Here is a 21,588-nt window from a genome sequence, read left to right as displayed (position 1 = left end):
TTTTGATCAGTGACAAGCCCACAGGAAAGAGAAGCAATGAATCATTTTAGCTATCAGTGACAAAACATTGGCATAACATTAAGTACACATCTAGAGAAATCCCCAGATTATAATTTCTCAGTTGGTATGGATTCAGTCACCATTTGTATAACTAACATCATACTTTAAATCATGGAAGTCAGATATTCTCAAATGGGTGGGTATACAAATTTAAGTGATCCAAATTTAGGTGATTCAGTTCGATGTATAAACATAATTTCAGTAACTGCACACACAAATGACACATTTGCTTATACATGGCCATCTATTTCTTTACAGGTGGTAAAATATAGAAGAGATATATTGTTTTTAGGTGGCCAATTGGATGCCCACTTAACTAGTCAGTGAACACCAATGCAGCAGCCTCTAGATGACGCAGGAAAACTTCAGCATCCACTCTCATAAGAAGTTGTTTAAGTACGTTCTTAAATTCTGCTGAGTAAATATACCCCTAAATATTATTTGGAGAAGGGATTATTATCTGAATTTGAACCTATAGGTATAGTTTCTGACTTAGCTTGGATGACAATTATTTCATTATTTAAAATCGACAGTGAGGTAACAGGGAACTTAAAATCAGAAAAAGGAGATGACTGTAAATGAGCTACTCTATGACCATAGGTATAATTCTACTGATACAATTGAAATATATAAGATTTACAGAACTGCCACTCTGAAAACTAAAATACTATCGTTTTGCAGAAACAAAAGAAAGCAAAACAAATAATGAAAGCCAGAGTTTCTGTTGGTTAATTTACCTTTGCACAAGACTCCAGATCATATCATAGACCCTTAGTAGGGCAAGGAGTTTTTCACAGACTTCAGTAGAAATAGGATAAGGTCCAGAAAAAAATAATTCATTTGCAACACATTTTTAGGAAAGTTAAAAGAACAGAAGGTGAAAGAAGTTGAACAGATTTCATATCAGTTTTTGCCCTTTGACACTGTTAGCATCCAGTTACATCTGTGTAACATCAAATTCAATGGCATTTTCCTGTTAACAGAACTCAGAATTAGATCCAACTTGTGCCTTCGTGCTAAGCATATCCCTTGCCTTTTAGGTCTTCAACAATCCGTTTACTAAAAAAGGTGAAATAAAGTCATAAGACTTTTTTATTACCTAGTGCAACTGCATAAAGGCATAAAGCTACACAGATGGATAAAATCCTTTAACAACTGCAAGAGCTTTTGTTACCAATGAAAGACACAATTCATAGGGATGCCACAATTTCTGCTCACACCTGAAAAAAAAAACATCCACTCCTCACGTATTATTTTTACTTTTCTTCTCCTTCCTCTATGTTTTTATTATTTCAATTTGCCACCTGTCTCTGTGAAAAAGTTTAGGGATCTGTTTTTGTGAAAGATGTTATGCAAACCATATTTTCATCATATTGTGCTATCGTTACATACAAAACTACTTTCTGTAACCATGAAAGCTGGTAAATCCAGTTGTAATGAAAGCTATAACAGATAAAACCCGTCAGACACAGAACTTGCCTTGAACATTTCTTCAGAGCTGGGTGAAGTCAGACTCTTTCACCTTCCTGAATGAACAAAAGTTTTTCATGTTCTATCATGACTCTTCTTGACTTCCTACAGAAGTTCAGTCAAATTTTCTCTCTGTCACTCAACAAAGTAAATAGATTTAGTATAGGTGTAAGAGGAACAGAATATACTCCATTTATTCCAACCCTGCTGTGAAAATATTAATGTGTTTACTTAAAAGCACAAGTCTGACAACACAGTAAATCAACCCCATGCTGTTTCAGTGTCAAAAGCAAGAATTACTGAAAGTGTTATTAAATTATCATAGAAATGGTAAATTAAATTTAAACAATAAAGGATGAACAGATTAGAGCTTTGAGTACAGTTGGCTCTATTTGTTTTGCATCTCTGTAAATGTCAGAATTGATAAGTTAATTGCAGAAGTCTAAAAGACATGAGTTATTACTTTTTTAACAAGCAAACCTATTTTCTTCCTTTCTCAGGCTATAATGTATTCATTTTATTGTGTTTTTGTTGTTGTTGTTGTTGCTATTTGTTTGTTTCAGTGAGGCATACCTGCATGCATACATTCATTCAGGCTATTTCCTTACTGTTTTGACAGTCCTAACAAGTTAGAGTCTGAGGATGATGGGCAAGTCAAAGAGGAGAAAGTCATATTTTCTTTTATTACCTCTTCTGTGATATGAATGAACGATTATTTTCTGTAAAACCATTAGTTTATTGCTTTTAACACTAAACAGCACACTGTTTCAGACTGGTGACTTCTAACTAAAAACAAGAGGAAGCACACAACCACGTGGCACTTTTACAGGAAAATAATGACTAAGTTATTTTTGAGTTTGCACATTACATGGATTATGTTTGACTCTGTAATTGCTCATTGAATTTTTCAGAAGTAAATCCAAGAGGCGAACTGTCAGTAAACTTTGCAAGAATAGGTTTCATTTTCCTATGAAGAAATATATATATATACATATATATATGTGTGTGTGTAATCTTGTAAAGAACTTTTAAAATCCTCCAACAATTTAACCTTTTGTATATTACGCCCCAGTTCACACACAAATGTTAACAGCACTGAAGATATATAAAATGCTTTTTAAAGATTCATGCAGATGTTCAGTACTTTATAAGTGTAGTATCTTTTTTTATTTGAGTTGTGCTTTCAATCATATTTCGTAATGTAGGTTCAGTAGAAAAACATAAGGTACAGGACAGAATTTTAAGGCAAAGTTCCCAAAGGAAATGCAGCTACTGACATAATCAGAGCTAAAGGATGAGGAACCTGGGGAAGGTGGTACCAATAGAAGTCCTGCCTTGTGATGAGTTAGTCCTGTAAGTTCAGGCTAGAAGAAATGGATTAAAATTTGTTAAAGCCTTGGAAGAGGACAGCAAACACAGGACAAGGCTGTTCTTGAAACTGTAATGAGGAATTGTGTTGTTTTATACCCCAAAACCCATTCATGTATAAAAAGCTCATTTATTTCTCCCTTCCACATTCTGTTAATTGTAGAAGAATTTAAAATTACCACAAGTAAGAGTATCATGAACCAGGATTGCTGAGTATTTGTAGAGGTTATCCTTTACTCATTTCACACATTATAGATGAATATATAAAAATAAATATATAGAGAGTCTTTTTAATGAGAAATTTACTCTGAAAACTTTTACATTCCTAGGAGCCTTGAGGTTCTTAGTCAGTCAGAAGCTGATCTAGATCTACAGTTGCTTTATGTGTTTTAATAACATGCATGTGTATGTACGTAGATATGTGCACACACAAATACAAATGTAGGTTGCTCCAAAAGTAATACCTGTTGTTTATCTCCATGGAAACTACAAACAGGTACAAAGAAATGATAACACTGCTGGACAGAGGAAATTCTCAGCTACAAAATACTACTTTTCAATGTAGTCACCACTGTTAGCTAAACATTTCCATCAGGGATAAATAAGAGACAGCATGAGGTGCTCATAAAATTCTACACCAGTGGATGTGGCCTGTTGTTTCAGAACTGCTATTATGGTGCAATTGCTAGGAAAATGTTGCCCATGCAGTCCAGCTTCCTCAACACTCATATCCACTCTTTGACTGTGAACATGTGCCTTTTTTTTTTTTTTTTTTTTTTTTTTTTTTTTTTTTCAAGCAGGGACGAAATCAGTGACACACCTTTGCTTCATATGGGCTTCCATGTCTGATGTCATTGTTTCAGACTGCCTATCTGCTGCTATCTGTCACACAGCAACAGAATTTAACAGAATATTTGGTAGGAAAATTCAGCCTCTACTGCCATACCATCAACATCTGCCTCTGATGTTGTAGGTTAACATGATAAAACTGGAGGCAATAATTTTGGAGCAGACCATATATTTATAGTACTAAAATATATAAGCACACTATATGAGGTGATGTGGCTTCAGTAGAAACATTCAGATTTATTTTCTTTTCAGTTAGCTGGATTTGAATGACAGAATTGATAGGTAGGTGTTAAAATCCAACTTTGATGGATAACTTGATGCAAAGATATCAAAACAAGTATTCATATAGTTATCCCTTCCATTTCCATTGAATTTCTCAGTAGTTATGTTACTAGGTTAACTGTCAGACAGAAAAATAAACTGACAATAAATAAATAAATATTGGTTAAACTTCCTCCTCTATAGCAGGAATGGAGTGAACAATATAAAAATTGTTAATAGCCTGGGTTAGATCTGTACCTAACAATGACATGGGACCCATGCCATACTTTCCTTGTTGTATGCATTAGTTTTCAAACAAAACGGTTGAATGGAATGCAGATAATGCACAATATCAATGCATGCACAGAAAAAAAGCTACACATAACTCAGTATTATTTTACCTATTTGTAGTAAACGAGAAGTGAAAAATATATAACCAGGGAAAATACTATGATGCCATCTCTTGATGTTCTCAAGCTGTTCAGCTACTTACACAGTATATAGCCTCTGTGGTTTTGATCACCTTCTTCATAAATATATCACCTGAAACTGGGCAAGAATTTTATATTAAGAATTCTGGCAAGTTATACATTTCAGATACCATATTTTTTATGCAGTATAATTTTAGATATGCTAAAATTATATTGGTATCTGGAAACCTAGTAAGCAATTAGCTGAAGAACTTGCTCTTTGTCTAGACTTAGAAGTTAGGCAGTGGTAATAAAAGTTCCAAATACTAGAATTTTAACAGAGCTAAACAGTTAACATGTTCGCTAGAATTACAAGGTCATAGAAACCCCTGACAATGGGCAGTTTAAGAAACAGATTTTAATAACATGGATAGGAATTATGCCATGCAAATGACACAGTCCTGAACACATGAAAGTCCCATGTATTTTAAAGAAAACAAGAGAGTTCTTAGTAAATGCAAATTATTTAATTCATTCTCTGCATATTATGGAAAATATTGATAATATGGATACTGTAGGATAAAAGAAAATAGTTACAGGAATGTTGACATGACAATGCTTATTAAAAAAAAAAAAAAAAAAAAAAAAAAAAAAGCAGAAAGATCTCTCTGGAAAGAGGATATTTCTCCAGACAATTAACAGCTTGTAACAGTGAATTCTCATCTCACCTGGGAGCCTAATTGACAGTTTAGAATGTACAGTCTTTGGACACATTTTTGGAGAATTTTCTCAGTCAGTGCATGTTTGTGCTATTGATCCTCTGTCTATGAAAATTCAGGAAGGGAACAGCAGAAACCAGTTTTGTATTACTACAAACATTGACTGAACTCAAACTTTCATTTCTACACTGCACCAAAACAAGTATTTTTACAGAACAGGTTTGGAAATCCCTGTGATAAGTGTAGTGAGTGTATAGATTCTGCAGTATCCTGTGGAGAAATACTAAGTGCAGTTAGCTTCAGCAAAATGACCTGCATGTAAGTGCTGACTTGATATAAACAAGAAATGGCCTCAAAACTACTTGACAAAAGGAGATGGTCTGGCAGTGGTTTTCCTAGCACAGCACACTACGGTGTAAAATGAGATACAGGAGCAGTTTTGCTGTGCACAGCAAAATATAAAAGAACAGGACTGAGAAAATAAAAGAATTCTACTCTTAAAAAAGGCTGAAGGACAAATCTGTGCAAGGTGGAGAGTAATTATGTGAGCTGAGACTTGGAGCTGTTTGCACCTTCACCGTGAAATGCAACACAAGTTTCAAATGCCAGTATATAAATGATCAACAAATAAATGTTTATATTATGTAACTATGGATATATTTTCAAGTTCTCTCTGACCAGTCTAACAAAGGGAAACAAGCATCATATTCATGATTAGCCTTGGTTCAGAATCTCAAGAAAACAAACCAAACTACCACTAACTTCAGCAGTATTTTCAGTGCTGAAATTTATGAGGTGATCTGAAGGGCACAGGGAAATGTATAGATGAATGGATGCATTTCTTTATTTTTTCTGTAACTAGTTTAAGTTATTTATTTATTTAATTAACCAATTTCACATTGCAGTCTTTGCTGAATAAACGACAGTAACTTCCAGTGAAAGTTAGTGTTATCAAAATGACATTACAAGAGAGAAAGGAGTGTCCGAAATTTAGTATCAAATAAAATAGTATGCTTAGGTTCTTAAATTGCTTTGTGAACAATCTGTAAAATAATGCTTACCAGAATGTTTACCATTTCATGTGCTATTGCCAAATTCATTATCTTATTGAAAGCTGAAATCAGCATTGCATGTATTCAATTCTGAATGCTAAGCATCAAAGATTCAGTCAGTCCTAGGAACCAGGACTACCTGGAAGGTTGGAGTGCTCTAACAGCACACCTGAAGAATTACAGCTGGATATTTTATAAATAAACAAACAAAAATACACTGAAATGAGTCAGTGGAAAAGTTTAACTTTCCACATGGAAGCTACTCCATGGATCTGGATTTTAACAATATTTGAAAACATTGTCAGTCACATATGAACTCCCACAGTCCTACAAGCATCTTCAGTCTGGATAATTCATATAGCCAACTTTTGCCTTCTTTGTCTGCCCAAAACAAGAAATATCTGTATAACTCTTCAGAGAGTGACCATTTCCTGCAAACATGAAAGCAAGACTCCCATTGACCTGGATGGTATTGAAAACATGCATACAAAAAAAAGTGCACGTTTTTCTCTCCATGTGGCACACTACAAGATGTTGAAGCATGTTTTTACATACAACTCCTATTAATATCTCCTTTATTTAGTTAGGCATGAGTATTTCTTCAGGTCACCAGCAATGCTACCAGCAGCATCAGAAGCAGCAGGAAGCCACACTCATCGAGTCCAACCCCCCTGCCAAAGCAGGCTCCCTACACCACGTCGCACAGGTAGGCGTCCAGGCGGGTCTTGAATATCTCCAGAGAAGGAGACTCCACCACCTCCCTGGGCAGCCTGTTCCAGTGCTCCGTCACCCTCACCGTAAAGAAGTTCTTGCGCACATTCATGCGGAACTTCCTATGCTGGAGTTTCAGCCCATTGCCCCTAGTCCTGTCCCCACGCACTACTGAAAAGAGACCAGCCTCGCCACTATAGCTCCCACACCTCAGGTATTTATAAACCTGGATCAAGTCCCCTCTCAGCCTTCTTTTCTCAAGGCTAAACAGACCCAGTTCCCTAAGTCTCTCCTCATAGGGGAGATGGTCCAGGCCCTTCACCATCTTTGTGGCCCTCCGCTGGACTCTTTCCAAGAGATCCCTGTCTTTTTTGTACTGGGGAGCCCAGAACTGGACATAGTACTCCAGATGAGGCCTCACCAGGGCAGAGTAGAGGGGGAGGATCACCTCCCTTGACCTGCTGGCTACGCTCTTTTTAATGCACCCCAGTATGCCATTGGCCTTTTTGGCTACAAGGGCACACTGCTGGCTCATGGCCAACCTGTCGTCCACCAGGACGCCCAGGTCCCTCTCAGCAGAGCTCCTCTCCAGCAGGTCTTCCCCCAACCTGTACTGGTGTATGCAATTATTTCTACCTAGATGCAAGACTCTACACTTGCTTATGTTAAACCTCATCCAGTTTCTTACTGCCCAGCTCTCCAGCCTGTCCAGGTCTCTCTGAATGGCCGCACAGCCTTCAGGCGTGTCAGCCAATCCTCCTAGCTTCGTGTCATCAGCAAACTTGCTGAGGGTGGCCACTAGCAATACCAATAGCAAAAATTACAAAACCATGATGTCCTCCCACTTGGAATTTGTCAGTCTCACCTCTGTTTCGTGTATGATCACAGAGCAGATCCTCCTGGAAGCTATGCTAAGGCATATGGAAGACAGGGAGGTGATATGGGAAAACCAGAATTGCTTTACCAAGGGCAGAACCTGCTTGACCTAGTAGCCTTCTATGATGGCATGACAGCATCAGTGAATAAAGGAAGAGCCACTGGTATCAGCTATCTCGACTTCAGTAAGGTATTTGACGTGGTACCCTTTAGTTGTCCTTTCCAACTCTGAGAATTCTGTGATTCTGTGAATATGTGGGCCATGTACAGAGAAAATGGTGTATACTCATCTAGTCCAGTTTTAGATGCCTAGCTCAGTTTCCAAAGTTGGATGTTTAACCTCAAGAGAGAGTGAAAGAGGCAATGCAAGATAACGCACTATAATACAATATAATTAGAATTGAAGCTAATAAATCAAATATAATGAGAATGAGACTGTCCAAAAAACTGAAGGCCTTACACTGATACTGAAGTGATGCGCACAGCCGGGATGGGCAGCAGCGAGGAGAAGCAAAGGAGAGGAGCGCTGAGACGAAATGTCTGATCAGGTGACCTTGCAAGGAGTTATACTTTCTCTCTGACTGCAAAGCCCCCTGGAGAATGTAGTTCTTCTTCTCCTCCAGGCTGGTACCCATAAGTGGAGTACTCCCAGTGCACTACATGATGTTATGATGTGGAATACCAGTAACCAAAAATCATGAAACCATGACAATCAGCTATTAATGTAACCTATAGCATCTGACATATATATATTGAATGCCCAAAATTAAGTGAAGTGAGTCTTGGTTCTGAAATGATTGTGTTGAGTAATTCTATTAGTTTAAAAATAAAATGCTATGAGAATGTTTGATTTTTTCAAATTCACATTTAGAGTGTATGTGAGTGAGAATAAAAGAGTGAATTTCAGCTGTTGACCTTATCTAGTATTTCATTTAGTGATCAGTACTTTCTCCCCAGTGTGACCTTATAGACTATTAGCTGTCCATTTCAGTCATAGAGAGAGAATGCCCCATACCTAAATGTCTCAAAAATGAAATTCAAATGATTATGTCGGTTTTAAGTAATAGGGAAGTTATGAAGTTGGTGAGACATTCAGCACCCTAACGTGACATTTTATTTTCTCCCGTTTAGCTAAGATTCTAAAACGAACATGTTTAACTTGCTTTATTTCAGAATATTGTTGGTTGTGAGTGTTCAAATGTCTTGTCAAAACTTGTATTTTTTGCTTTAAGCTATCTTTACATATAGTAAAAGATAAATGATTTTTTCTGCTTCTTGTCTTGTACTTAATTTTGTCATGTTGACAGCATGGCACCCCTGAATTAAACATGCAATGATTTGTGTCTTGTTGTACATATATGTCTGATATTAAAGCAGAGTCAGTGCCTTTGAAATGGCATCAACTGCTGAGCTACTAATAAGCATCAACAAATTTGCCTTGCTGGAAAGTTTTGCAGAACAGTAAGTACCAGTAAGGGATAAGGTTTGAAATATCTATTACTTTGCTACAGGGAGAGAGTCACAAGAGGTGTAAATCAACATAAATTTACTCAGAAACCAGTTAACTCCCAGTTACACCACAACACTGAAAAAACACTAAAGGCAATGCAATGTTTTGAAATGTAGTTGTATCTGCATTTACTACTGAAGAGGTGTTTGAATAATTCAAAAGTAAAAGCATACCTTTTACATTTCTTTAATGAGAGAAATTTTGAGAGATTTTATATACATATATCATATGAAAGGGTAATCTTGTCTTGTGCTTTTGTTCTATAGTTTTGAGGAGCATGGAATATGATAATCAAGCAGTCTATATGAATTGTCATTCACGTACAATAGTTCAATTGTTATTGAAATTATCTTCTGCAAGTTACTACTGTGCTTCTGCCTATCAAGAGAGATGTGGGGAAGAAATCTTTCTACCATAACTATTAATTTTTTCCCAGATACAAGGAGTTTGATTTTAAATCAAAATGTGGATAGGTTATTGTGTATGAAGAATACTTTTATTTTAGGGGGTGGAAGTCATGTTCATTCAAAAAAAAAAAAAAAATAAAATAAAAGATTTAAAAAAAATCAAAGATAGCAAGCCTTGTGAATTCCAAACTGATAATGTTATATTTCACAAATCTCCTTGGCACGCCTTTTAGACTAATGCTAGAAAGGCTGTTTGTTAGCCTTAATTTTTATTATGTTTGATCACAAGCATGGCATAACTTGAATTTTCCCCTTTCTGATGCATTATGAGAGCCCCTGGGAGTTCATAACTTTTTGCTTATCTCTGACAGCAATTCATCTACCAAATAAACTTCAAAACAAATTTACTTGTCTTTGAAGTAAAAAACTGCAGTGTTGAGGTCATTTACATTTACCCATAAACTGCAATGTTTCTTCTTTTTTTTTTTTCTTTCTTTTTTTTTTTTTTTTCTTTTAAATCAAATTGACAACCATTAATGGCACACAAAGTATACTCTATCCAATCTTTCTTTTTCTGCCTAGTGTGAGTCTTACAGAATGATTGTAAGGAATCACCTTAGAAAAACATAGATGAAATGAGTTCTTCTCAGTACTGTATATGAACATCTAAACACTGCCAAACTGCTTTGATGGCTCTTACTTTTTAAATGGTTTTATCTGAGTTTCCATATTCACAACCAGATTGAACTGTATGTTATTAAAATGTGGTTAAAGTTCTTTTTTTCTAAAGTGATTAATCTCATCCCAGCTAATCTTCTCATCCACACTCTGCTTCTAAGGAGTAACAGCAGCTATTTTTCATTGGATTTAAGTTGATTAGGTAGTCTGATTTAAGTCTAGTTAAGCTGTGTTTCAAGAGAGATTCCCCCTCTGTGTTAAAATCCCATTGTATCTCCTGGTGTCTTCTGGAGATGTGGGGCCAAGAGGTTGTTTTCCTTCTTTTTTTAGTTTTAAATCTGTTGAACTGAAAAGACACCAGCCCTGGCTGGACATAAGAGCACATCCTTAGAAATTCTTTCCCTTGGGCTAACACGTTTACTCACTCACTTTCTTTTCTCCTTCCATCTTCCCATGACATTCACAAATAAAGCTGCTCTACTATTTGGGGAAAGGTTCCCTCCTCTGTCCCACCACCCCCATTTTGCTTTGATTATGAGTTCAGAGCCAATAATTCTGGGAACAGAAAACCCACACAAATAATTAACATTTGTCAACAGAACCATTATGCTGCTGGGTACAGAGTAAAATTGCATTTGTTACTGAAGAATTCAAGTATATCCTGAGGAGAGATGAAATGAATTGTGTTTCTAAAGTAACTGAATTACTACATTTTTAAAAATGAATAAATAAATAATATGAAGAAGAGAATCTAACAAATAGGTGATATGCAAAACATGCGAAAACATTTCCCATGCAAATAAAGAACTATTTAGGGAATAATGGTGGAAATATGAAAGTATGCAGTTTAGAAAATCTAAATATTTTGCATCGTACTGTTTCGATGTGTGTTACCTGAAACATGTACTGTATTGCTGCTTCATCTACAATAAAGAATAAAGTGAGCTTTGAAAGGTTAGTCTGAAAATACCTTTAAACACAAAAGAAAATATGAGATGATTTACACTATATGTTTGTATATTCAGTGCATCAGACTTCATCTGATGGATAGTAGTCTCCAGCATGCAAATATTTCCATAGTCTCCACCAAGATTCTGTCTGTATTTAAAGACAGCCATGTATTTCATTGCTTTGCTGGACTGAGGTCATCTTGCTCACTGTTTTGCTTTGCCTTTTTCTTTTTCTTCTCCAAACAGTAAAACCTATAGTAAGAGAAAGAGAAAAGAAGAAAAATAAAAAGAAACGCACACACACACACACACACAAATCTATAGCTTAATGCACCTCGCAGTGAGAGGCAGAACAGATTGGGAAAGAACAAAGGGGTAGAAGATATATATATATATTTTTTTTTTTTTTATATACAAAGATTAATGGGAACATGAAAAACAATTGCTGCAATATATTTGGTTTGCAGTACATGCTAAAATCTTTGTCAACATTAATTAAAATTGGCTTCGGTAGAAACACTGTCTCATTGAAAGACTGAGAGAGAATGAAAGAGCATAAACAAAGGATAATGCCAGCAATATATCCAGATGGGAAGAGGTGTGTAGCACAGTGCTGCAGGGATCTGTATTAAGTCAGGGATTAATATCTTCACTAACTTGGGAGGGAAGTAAATAGTATTAATTACATTCACAGATAATACTGAAGAGATGCTTGGAGGACAAGGAAGTAATACAAGGAGACTCAATTATCTTAGAAACAGAAAATACCTTTGTGTTTACGTAATGCTTGACACGGCTGGACACTGTTCTTGATTGAAACTTCTTAGGAGTAACCTAGTAGAAAATATGAATTGTTTCAAAAATGAATAAGAGAGCCCCCCTGCCCCCCCCCCCCCCCCCCCCCCCCTTTTTTTTTTTTTTAATAATAGGTGAAAAGATTTAAAAAAAAAAAAAGAAAAAAAAAGAAAAGAAATAAATAAAGAAAACAGAATCACAAATATTCAACAGAAGCAGAAAATTCTACAGCAGTAATTCTGAAAATGGCCATAGGTGGAAGAAAACAGTCATTTGCACACATTTTCCATATCCATGTGGCATGAAGAGAACTTATTTTCGAGGCATGCATGAAAAAAGGCATCAGGTCGTGTAGCAGAAAGATAAAAGCACTTCAGTGTGTGATGGAAATCTGACTGTCTATAGAAAATTACATGTGATTCTGAGCAAAGCATTACAAAGAAGATATTAACAGACAGATGAGAGAGTGCTCAAAGAAAAGATACACACATTTTAAAGTGACTCAAGGGGTAATTATGCCTGTATGGTAATTTTTCTTGAATTATGGAATGTATTCATTCTTTTTTATATGTTTAAACAGTCACTTTGCATTAAAAGATGCCATATAAAGACATACATATATTAAATTCTATTGTATTTAAAGAAGTAAAGTAAGTATATGAACAATAAGAAGCATATTTTAGGAAATATAGCTTTGATTAAAATTTTTTATATGTAGGCAGGAACTCTTAAAAATTATCTATAAATTTATTTTATACAATTTTCTTTCGTATATTTGATTTGTATTACACATGAAAATAATTTTTTTATCTAATCCCTTTTTAAATGCTGGATAGTGCCAGAAAGGTTTGTTTTAATTTATGTCATTTTATTATCCACTTCCTGTAATGTTTGAAAAATAAGTTCTGTTTATTATGGAAAACTTATAAATGTTCAGAACTAATGAGAGACCAGTTTGGGTCCACCATGTAGATTTGTAAAAGTAATAGTGAAAAACAAAACAAAACAAAATCTTGCAACATAAAATAAAAGCTGAGTTAAACATCAGGAGGAAATAAATAAGTAAATTTTAAAAACAGCAAAAAAAATTTAGCCCTTACGGTCAATGCCATAAGTGACTGCACTAAATGAAATTCAGATGAACACTTGTGTCTCTTGAAAGACCCTAAACAAAAATGTATTGTGTATATTAATATACCAATATGATATGTAATAAATTACAAGTTAGACAATCAGCATGATTCAATAGTTTTTTCCATGTCTAATCTATAAGACTAATGCTACTATCAATATACTCTGGGCAAGTGGGGTTAGTGGATGTTTGAACCATATGTGATCTATCACCTCCTCTCCCCAGCAGATCTGACGAAGTGCTTTGCTGAACCAGGTCTTAATGCTTGCAGCCTTGTTAACCTACAGGGTAAGAGCCCTGGGAGGCTCAAGATCACTTCTGAACTCAGCCAACAGCTGAATTTTTAATAACGTGATTATCAGAGAGAGGTATCTGAGATTTGGAATACGTTTCATTAATATTGTAGCTGACAATCATTTTTCTAAGCTACCATTTCCTAATTTCTCTGCATAGTCTAGTTTTAATAGCTTTGTCAATATGACACCTTCCTCCTTCCTTCCTTTTCTAATAGAAAAGCACCAATGTGGTGGAAGAAGACAAAGTGCTGTCTGAGGTTCAATTATTTCTAAAACCATGTGAAATTCTGGGTTTGTCTTCATTAAATACCATAATTCAGAGTTTCTTCATTCTGATTAGATTGAAAAAAATACAGTTGGTTTTTTTTTTTGTTTGTTTGTTTGTTTGTTTGTTTGTTTTTCATTTTTTTAGAAGAAACGGTTGAATAAAATCACAAAGATTGATGGAAAGATTAGGTATTGCTATTATAAATCTACAGGCAAGAAGGAGGTCAAAATAAAAATACATCTAAAATGGCAACCTGGATTCATAAGAGACAATATCGATGGTACCTCTCTGACTCATATAACATCTATTATCATTTCTTTATGGGAGCTCAGCCACTTGTGGGAACACAATGAACATAAAACTGTTTAGCAGTTTTATTGTTCACTGTATTTTCAGAGCACTGTGGTGATGTTAAATAAAGATGCCAAACAATTCTCTTTGCAACACTGATTAGACCATGTTATTTCTATTGTATAGATGCAAAGATCAGATGAGTTGCCCAGGGTAGAAATAATAGCAGAGGCAGAAACAGGATTAGGAAACAAGTTGAATCTTAATAAAGATGGACTGACTTAGACAAGTAAGAAGCCTTTTCTTTCATAATATTTGCTTACAAAACTTCCAGTGTTATTTCTAAACCCAGGCAGATATTCTACAAAACTGTAATGAAAGGCGAGCTCATCTGTTCTGCTGATTATAGGCAGAGACTACAAAGTCACAAAAATTGCATCCTTCTACATCCAATTTCAGTAGTGGGGTATTTTTAAAAAATGCCACTTTAAGGGGCATTCAGAGAGGCCTGCAGCTTCAGTGCCTGTATTTAAATGAAGCATTTCCAATCAAATGCTGCAGTATTCCATCAGAATGTGCTGTCATTTATGTTGTGTGAAGCACAGAACCGGCTTATAATTTGTGATATGAGTTACAAATACAGTGACAAATTGGCTTCTATCAGATTAATATCTACAAAAGATCTGGATGACAGAAGGTGAAAATTATTTCAAGTTGGTAATATTACATCAGTTATTAAGGAGAAATTATTTTTCTGTGTTTTAAATCACTAGATTCTGGGGATATGCACTGTTCTCACATTTATTTATTTATTTATTAAAGTAACTCATTTTTATTTGCAGGTCATGTACTGTCATTTCCAAGCTGATATCAAACAGAACATAGAAGGCAACACACTGCATTAGTTTATAGTTTGAAGTTGAATTAACTTGAAGTCATACAACCTTTATTCTGGCACTAAGGAAAGCATTTAGGAAGGCAAGACACAGTTACAAAGAGTTGTTAAAAACCCCAGTGAAGATATTTATACAGGGTTCCCCAACAGCTGTGCACTGCAAATTTTTTTCTGTAGATGGTTGGCTGCCTTCCCTGTGACTGATACAGATCAAGCTTTTCCTGTCTCTGGACTGCTTGTTTTCAGATGCCTTCTTTCAATAACACCAAAATAATTTACAAGGATGACATTTATGTCTCTCCTACTGATTTAATCTTCCCTGTTACTCTCTTTGAATAGAACAGGGAAGATGGAATGTGCCCTAAAAAGGATGTGTTTTTCAGTGTTCTTTTTATTGTGTTTATTTGACCATAAATTTTGCATAATGATTTTTTTTTTCTACTTGATGATGATTATAATGTAATTTTTTTACCTTTTGTCCTAATTTTCACAGTGAATTTACTGCTGATGAAAATTCCTCATTTAATCACTCTGAGACTAAATTACACTAATTCACTCACAGGTTTCAGCAAGCCATAGCGAAGAATGAAAACTTTAAGTTATTATCAGTCTCCTATCCCCTTTTTCATCCTCTTTAATTAAGTGATTCCTCTCGAAAGATAATGCAGATTGGGATTATCCAACCTTTCTGCAGAAGTCATGACTGTGAAAACTATGGAGACTAGAAGGGAAATTCAAATTGGGATCATGCCAACAGGGAACTGTGGAAAAAGGGGCTGCATGCTGGAATCCAGCCACCAAAAATTACTTTCTCTGTGACCCTGGAATGTCCTGTACTTTTAGTGTCTTTCAGTTTCCTCCATGGAAATTAGGGAAAGGCAAGAAAGAAAGGTAAATTAAGTGACTGAACAACAGCAGTAGGAGAGATTGTAGGAAATACTCAAGAGCCATTTTGCATACCGTGTTTGCACATATTTGAATTAGTGGGGAAAAAAAGGGAAATAATAATTAGAAATCTATAACCTGATAATAGAATGTGTCTTGGTATAATCAAATACTTTACTGACATTAGTATATTAAAATCACAAGGTGAATTTTGTTTGTCAGTTCTAGAAAAATCTTGAGGAGTTTCCACTTGCAATTGCAGAAAGTATTCAGCTGATAAAAGAACTGTTAAAGAATACAAAATGAAGGGTCATACTTACATATCCAAGCATGCTCTTGTTTATGAGAATTTCTTTCTTCCAAACTGTCATTTCCAAGATTTTCATTGCTTTACAATGAAAAAAAAAATAATCCTCAGTTTATACAGAACACCACATAAAACAATATTTATAGACAGTAAAATATTAATAATGCATACATTGTATTTTGCAGTTTCACAATAGTTATTATATGTGTGCATTTTATATTTTAGGTGCATACAGATTTTTATATATTTAGCCCCATTTTAAATACAGATGTCAAAATATGATTAAGAGAGGCATTTTTCCCCAAACATTTTCGTGCTGAGCACAGTAGTTAAAGTAATTGCTTCTCTCTACAAAAAGAAATGTGCAAGTTCTGAAATTCTGAAGTAATAGACACCTTCCATAGACTAAAATGATATGGTTTCCCTCAGGAGGGAATACTGCTGTGTCATGGAGAAGGTTAATCCCCTCTGAGAGCTGTTTCACTTGGGAATTCTGACAGCTTTCTTGGATGAAATTCTCCCTGAGACCAATATTGGACAGAGAGGTGAGGACAGCATACAGAATAATGCCCTTCACCTTTCAGCAATTGCACTAGCTATAATTCTGCTGTGATCTGCAGCTTTCCTATCATGGAGTATGTGGAAATTCAAACTGATTTACAGAGCTGCTTGGGAGGGGGATGGATGCATGAAAAGGACTGAGTACACATCCTGGATAAGGTTTTGACTTGCTAAGTTAACGCTGTGACAGCAAGATACTACATGCAGGTAGTGAGCATCAGCTTTGAAATAACTGTATTACTTTCACGACTGAAGGCAAGTCGTTTGGCATGAATTCAGAGATAACTGCACAATGTAGGCAAGATGGTATATGGTACACAGTTCTCTGGAGCCCAAAAAAGAGTATAACATGAGGTTAATGTGAATTAGTCCAAATCCCAAGTGCCTTATCACAGAATATATGCAGAAATATGATCCCATCTAGGATCTACAGCTCAGACCTCCTGCAGAGATATCTATTTTTTTTATTTTTTATCCAGTAGATATTCAAAGAACAATGCCTTCTTTGGAAAGGTCGCTGAAGGAAATAAAAATTAAGTGGCAACCTCATTTTAATTAGTGATTAGAAAACTTGCCCATAAAAAAAAAAAACACAGGTGAAATTTGCACATCTGTCTGAGACTATGCTAAGCCACATCCACTTCATGAGAATATTCATTAAGGATTGGATATTCTCTGCCAATGATGATTCATTTATCTCCTTCAAACTCTTTTGTGTGGAGGGAGGGGGGAAGATATGGTAAGGGGGGAAGCAGGCTGCTGTGAAAGATCAAATTCTGTTGGATCAAAATAGGAGTAAGATTATGACAGAGCATAGTCATTTTGCTAACAATCATAACACTTACAGCAAATCAATTCCTTTGTGCTGATCTTTTTGTCTAGGTCTATGTTATTTTTTTATTCAAGTAGAAAAATAGGTGAATACCAGAGAAGAGGGAATCTAGGATTCAGAAGTGCTGGACAGTGACCTGATTCCTTATTTGGAGCAACCAACTTTGTTTGGTAGACCCTTTTCCAGAAATTTTGAAGAAACATTTCTCAGACAGAATGGTGCTGAAGTGGATCTCTCATTTTCTGCAAAATGTTATGGCTTAGACTGTTAAATAGAAGTTACAAAGCAAATCTTATCAAATAAGTGGGAGGAATGCTGACTTCTCTGAGCAAAACCCACAGGAACTTACAGTGGAACTTGAACAATTAAAATGAATGATAAAGATGCAGTATATATTAAAGAATACAAATGGGTGCTAGAATGGATAGCATTTTCAGTAGCAGCTATATGAGATGACAGCTATATTTAGATAAAACCTTTTTCTAGAGACCCTATCAAAATGAAGTTGTCTGGGCTGCTCTTGCAAAATTGTATCTGTAGGAAAATAAAGGACTGTGAGGATAAAGAATTTAAAAGTCCAGAATCACCGTGCAAATATTTATTTATTTGTGCCTTGGAGAATATTGTTTATGCTTGATTACCTGTTTGCATCATTATGCAGACACTGTTTTGTTGCCTGTTTTGAGAAATTTTGGTTCTACATTTTCTTGCAGAAGTGATATTATAACATTTTTAGTTAGTTTAAAATGGTTTGGTAAATTAAGTGCTGCTTAATATGGGAGTGTAGCTCATACATTTATTGTAGTTTGAAAAATGGGGAGTAATTTGTGGCATATGTTTGCATCACTATAAAAGAATTGGGAAAAGCAAGATTAATGTAAATTAGACATTATTGTGCTCAGAGGCATCTACTACTAACAGCATTCAGTGTAATGAAGGGTGAATGTTGTGCATGATTAAACTAGTCATAGACAAACAATAGCTCAAAGAAACAAAACATAATTTTGGAATGTGTTTTTCTTCTCCATTCTTCTTTTCCATTGCCCCTAGTAAAGACAAAAATAACATGAGATAAAGAAGAGTATGTAAAAACAGAACCAAAAATATGAACTTCACTACTGAAAGTAAAACCATTCAAGGTCAACGTGTAGAAGTAGAAATTGTAATACAGCCTCTATGAAGTTTATGGGTGACTTGGAGCTGGTGTAGCAGCAAAGCCAAAGTGGGGAACTGCATCTAAAATCAGTAGTTTTCTTCTCAATTTTTATATCTTACATTTTGTTGAATAAGTCATAGAATCATAGAATCACTCAGATTGTACCTTAAGATCATCGCATCCAATCACAACTTAACCATACTACCCTAACTAACAGCCCTCCACGAAATCACATCTCTGAGCACCACATCCAAACGGTTTTTAAACACATCCAGGGATGGTGACTCAGCCACCTCCCTGGGGAGCTTATTCCAGTAAATATTCCAGGAATAATTCCAAGAAAATTCCATCTTAACAACCCTTCTGTAAGGGGTTACCCTGACACAACTTGAGGCCTTTACCCTCGCCCTGTCACCTGACACCAGTGAGAAGAGACCAACACTGCTCTCACTGTATGCACATTTCAGATACTGGAAGAAAGCAATAAAACCTCCCTTTAACCTCCTTGTCTCAAGACTAAACAGTCTCAGTTCCCTCAGTCTCTACTTGTAGAGCATGTTCTCCAAGCCCTTCACAAGACTTGTTGCCCTTCTTTGGACCTACTCCAGCACCTCATTGTCCTTTCTGTACTGAAGTGCCCAAAACTGAACACAGTACTAGAGGTGAGGCATCACCAGTATCAAGTACAGGGGCAGGATGACTTCCCTAGTCCTGTTCACCATACCATTCCTGATACAAGCCAGGATGCCATTGGCCTTCTTGGCCACTTGGGCACTCTGCTGGCTTATATTCAGCTGACCGTCCACGAGTACACCAAGGTCCCTTTCCATCAGGCAGCTTTCCAGCCACTCCTCCCCAAGCCTGTAGTGTTGCCTGAGGTTTTTGTGATCAAAATGCAGGACCCGACACTTGGCCCTATTAAAACTTGTGCAGTTTGCCTTGAATCATCAATACAGTCTATCCAGGTCCCTCTGGAGTGCCCTTCTCCCCTATGGCAGATCAACACTCCCTCCCAACTTGGTATCGTCTGCCAGCTTAGTGAGGGCGCACTCCATCCTCTCATCAAGGTCACTGATAAAGATGTTAGGATGCTAGCAGCCCCAGTACTGAGCCCTGGGGGACACCAATTGTGACTGGCTGCCAACCGGATTTAACTCCAATTGACCACAACTCTTGGGCCCTGCCATCCAGGCAGTGTTTCACCCAGTGGAGTGTATTTCCATCCAAACCATGGGCAGTCATCTTCTACATGAGGATGCTGTGGAGGACAGTGTCAAAGGCCTTACTGAAGTCCAGGTAGACCACAGCGATAGCCTTACCCTCATCTACTAAGCGGGTCACCTTGTCATAGAATGAAATCACGTACGTCATATAGGATCTACCATTTGTAACCCTATGCTGACTGGGCCTGATCCCCTAGTTGACCTTTAACTGGTCAAAGCTGGATTCTGTTATGCTTTCTAGACAATGAATAAAAAAAATATTAGTAGTTTCAAACACTAGTTTTCCTTAGTCATCTTAGACACCTGTCCAAGGAAGTGATGAAACACTGTATGGAAATCTCAGTGAGGGCTTGTTGTTACGCCTCCAACTTTATTACTTTGGCCTACAACATCAGAGGCAGATGTTGGTAGTACAGCAGTAGAAGCTGAACCTTCCTGTCAATATTCCTTTACATTTTGTTGCTCTATGACAGATAGCAGCAGAGGGGCAGTCTGACACAATGGCCAGTTCTTCTGTCAGTAATAATTTGATCAGATTAAATGTAAGGATTGGGACCAAAACAAAACCTCAGCATCAGTTTCAAATTTTTGGATCACTCGGATATAATGATTTTAATCCCAGATCTTCCACTATTGTTTTCTATTCTAACCAGTGGGTTTTAAAGTAATTTTCTGTGTTCAGAAAACCTTGTCTGATTATATCTAAAGTTAAACCTATATTTAAATTGCAGCAGCTGCAGAGTCATTTAAACACTAAAATTCAAGTTTGTTCTTCAACCTTCTTATTTAAAAAAAAAAAAAAAAAAAAAAAGGGGGGGGGGGTGGATGGGTAGGGAGTTCAGCTGTGGAGATTAATTGTACCAAAATTGTGCTTATCCTATTGGACTTTCTGCCTTGCTTACTTTTATCTTAGAAATGTAGAATTCCAGTTGTATTTCAAGGACTGCTCATTCATTCCATTTTAGCTCATGAATTGTGGAAGATGGGAACAGTCTATTAACAATTTGAAGACATTCTTAAGGGAAACAAGCCATGCTATATAGGAAGGCCTGTATTATAGAGAAGTGAATGGTGTGTAAGTAGTTCAGGTGGTAAATGAGAGAGTCTGAGATGTTTTTGAAAGGCAAGTGAAGGATAAGTCTTTGTGTTTAAGTCTTCTCAGAAACCAGGCTGTGTCACTTGAGTATTAGTAAGCCATGCACTCTGGAACTGTCATATATAGCGCAGGGTCTTCACTAAATATTTTGAGCATAGTCATAGAATCATAGAATCATAGAATTACCCAGGTTGGAAAAGACCTTGAAGATCATCAAGTCCAACCGCAGCCTAACCAGTACCCCATCTCTAAAAAAACAAAACAAAAAACCAACAAATAAAAAAAAAACACCAAACAAACAACAACAAAAACAAAAAACTCTGCTAAATCATATCCTTGAGTACCACATCCAAACGGCTCTTAAACACATCCAGGGATGGCGATTCAACCACCTCCCTGGGGAGCCTATTCCAGTACCTAACCACCCGTTCTGTAAAGAAGTTCTTCCTAATATCCAACCTGAACTTGCCCTGGCGCAACTTGAGGCCATTTCCTCTCGTCCTGTCACTTGTCACTAGTGAGAAGAGACC

General features: G+C 36.3%; 1 protein-coding gene across 1 annotated transcript in view; it reads right to left on the bottom strand.

Annotated features, from left to right (window-relative positions):
* Positions 1 to 20,110, bottom strand: part of LOC140249911 (uncharacterized) — a 54,289-nt gene extending 34,179 nt beyond the window's left edge. Inside the window, exon 1 of the mRNA XM_072332187.1 lies at positions 20,059 to 20,110. Coding sequence (XP_072188288.1) covers positions 20,059 to 20,110 — 52 coding nt within the window. The remainder of the gene's footprint in view (positions 1 to 20,058) is intronic.
* Between the last annotated feature and the right edge of the window lie 1,478 nt (positions 20,111 to 21,588).

Source organism: Excalfactoria chinensis, chromosome 3, assembly GCF_039878825.1.
Source record: "Excalfactoria chinensis isolate bCotChi1 chromosome 3, bCotChi1.hap2, whole genome shotgun sequence".
NCBI classification, from domain to species: Eukaryota; Metazoa; Chordata; class Aves; order Galliformes; family Phasianidae; genus Excalfactoria; species Excalfactoria chinensis.
This window is presented reverse-complemented; position numbering and strand designations above follow the sequence as displayed.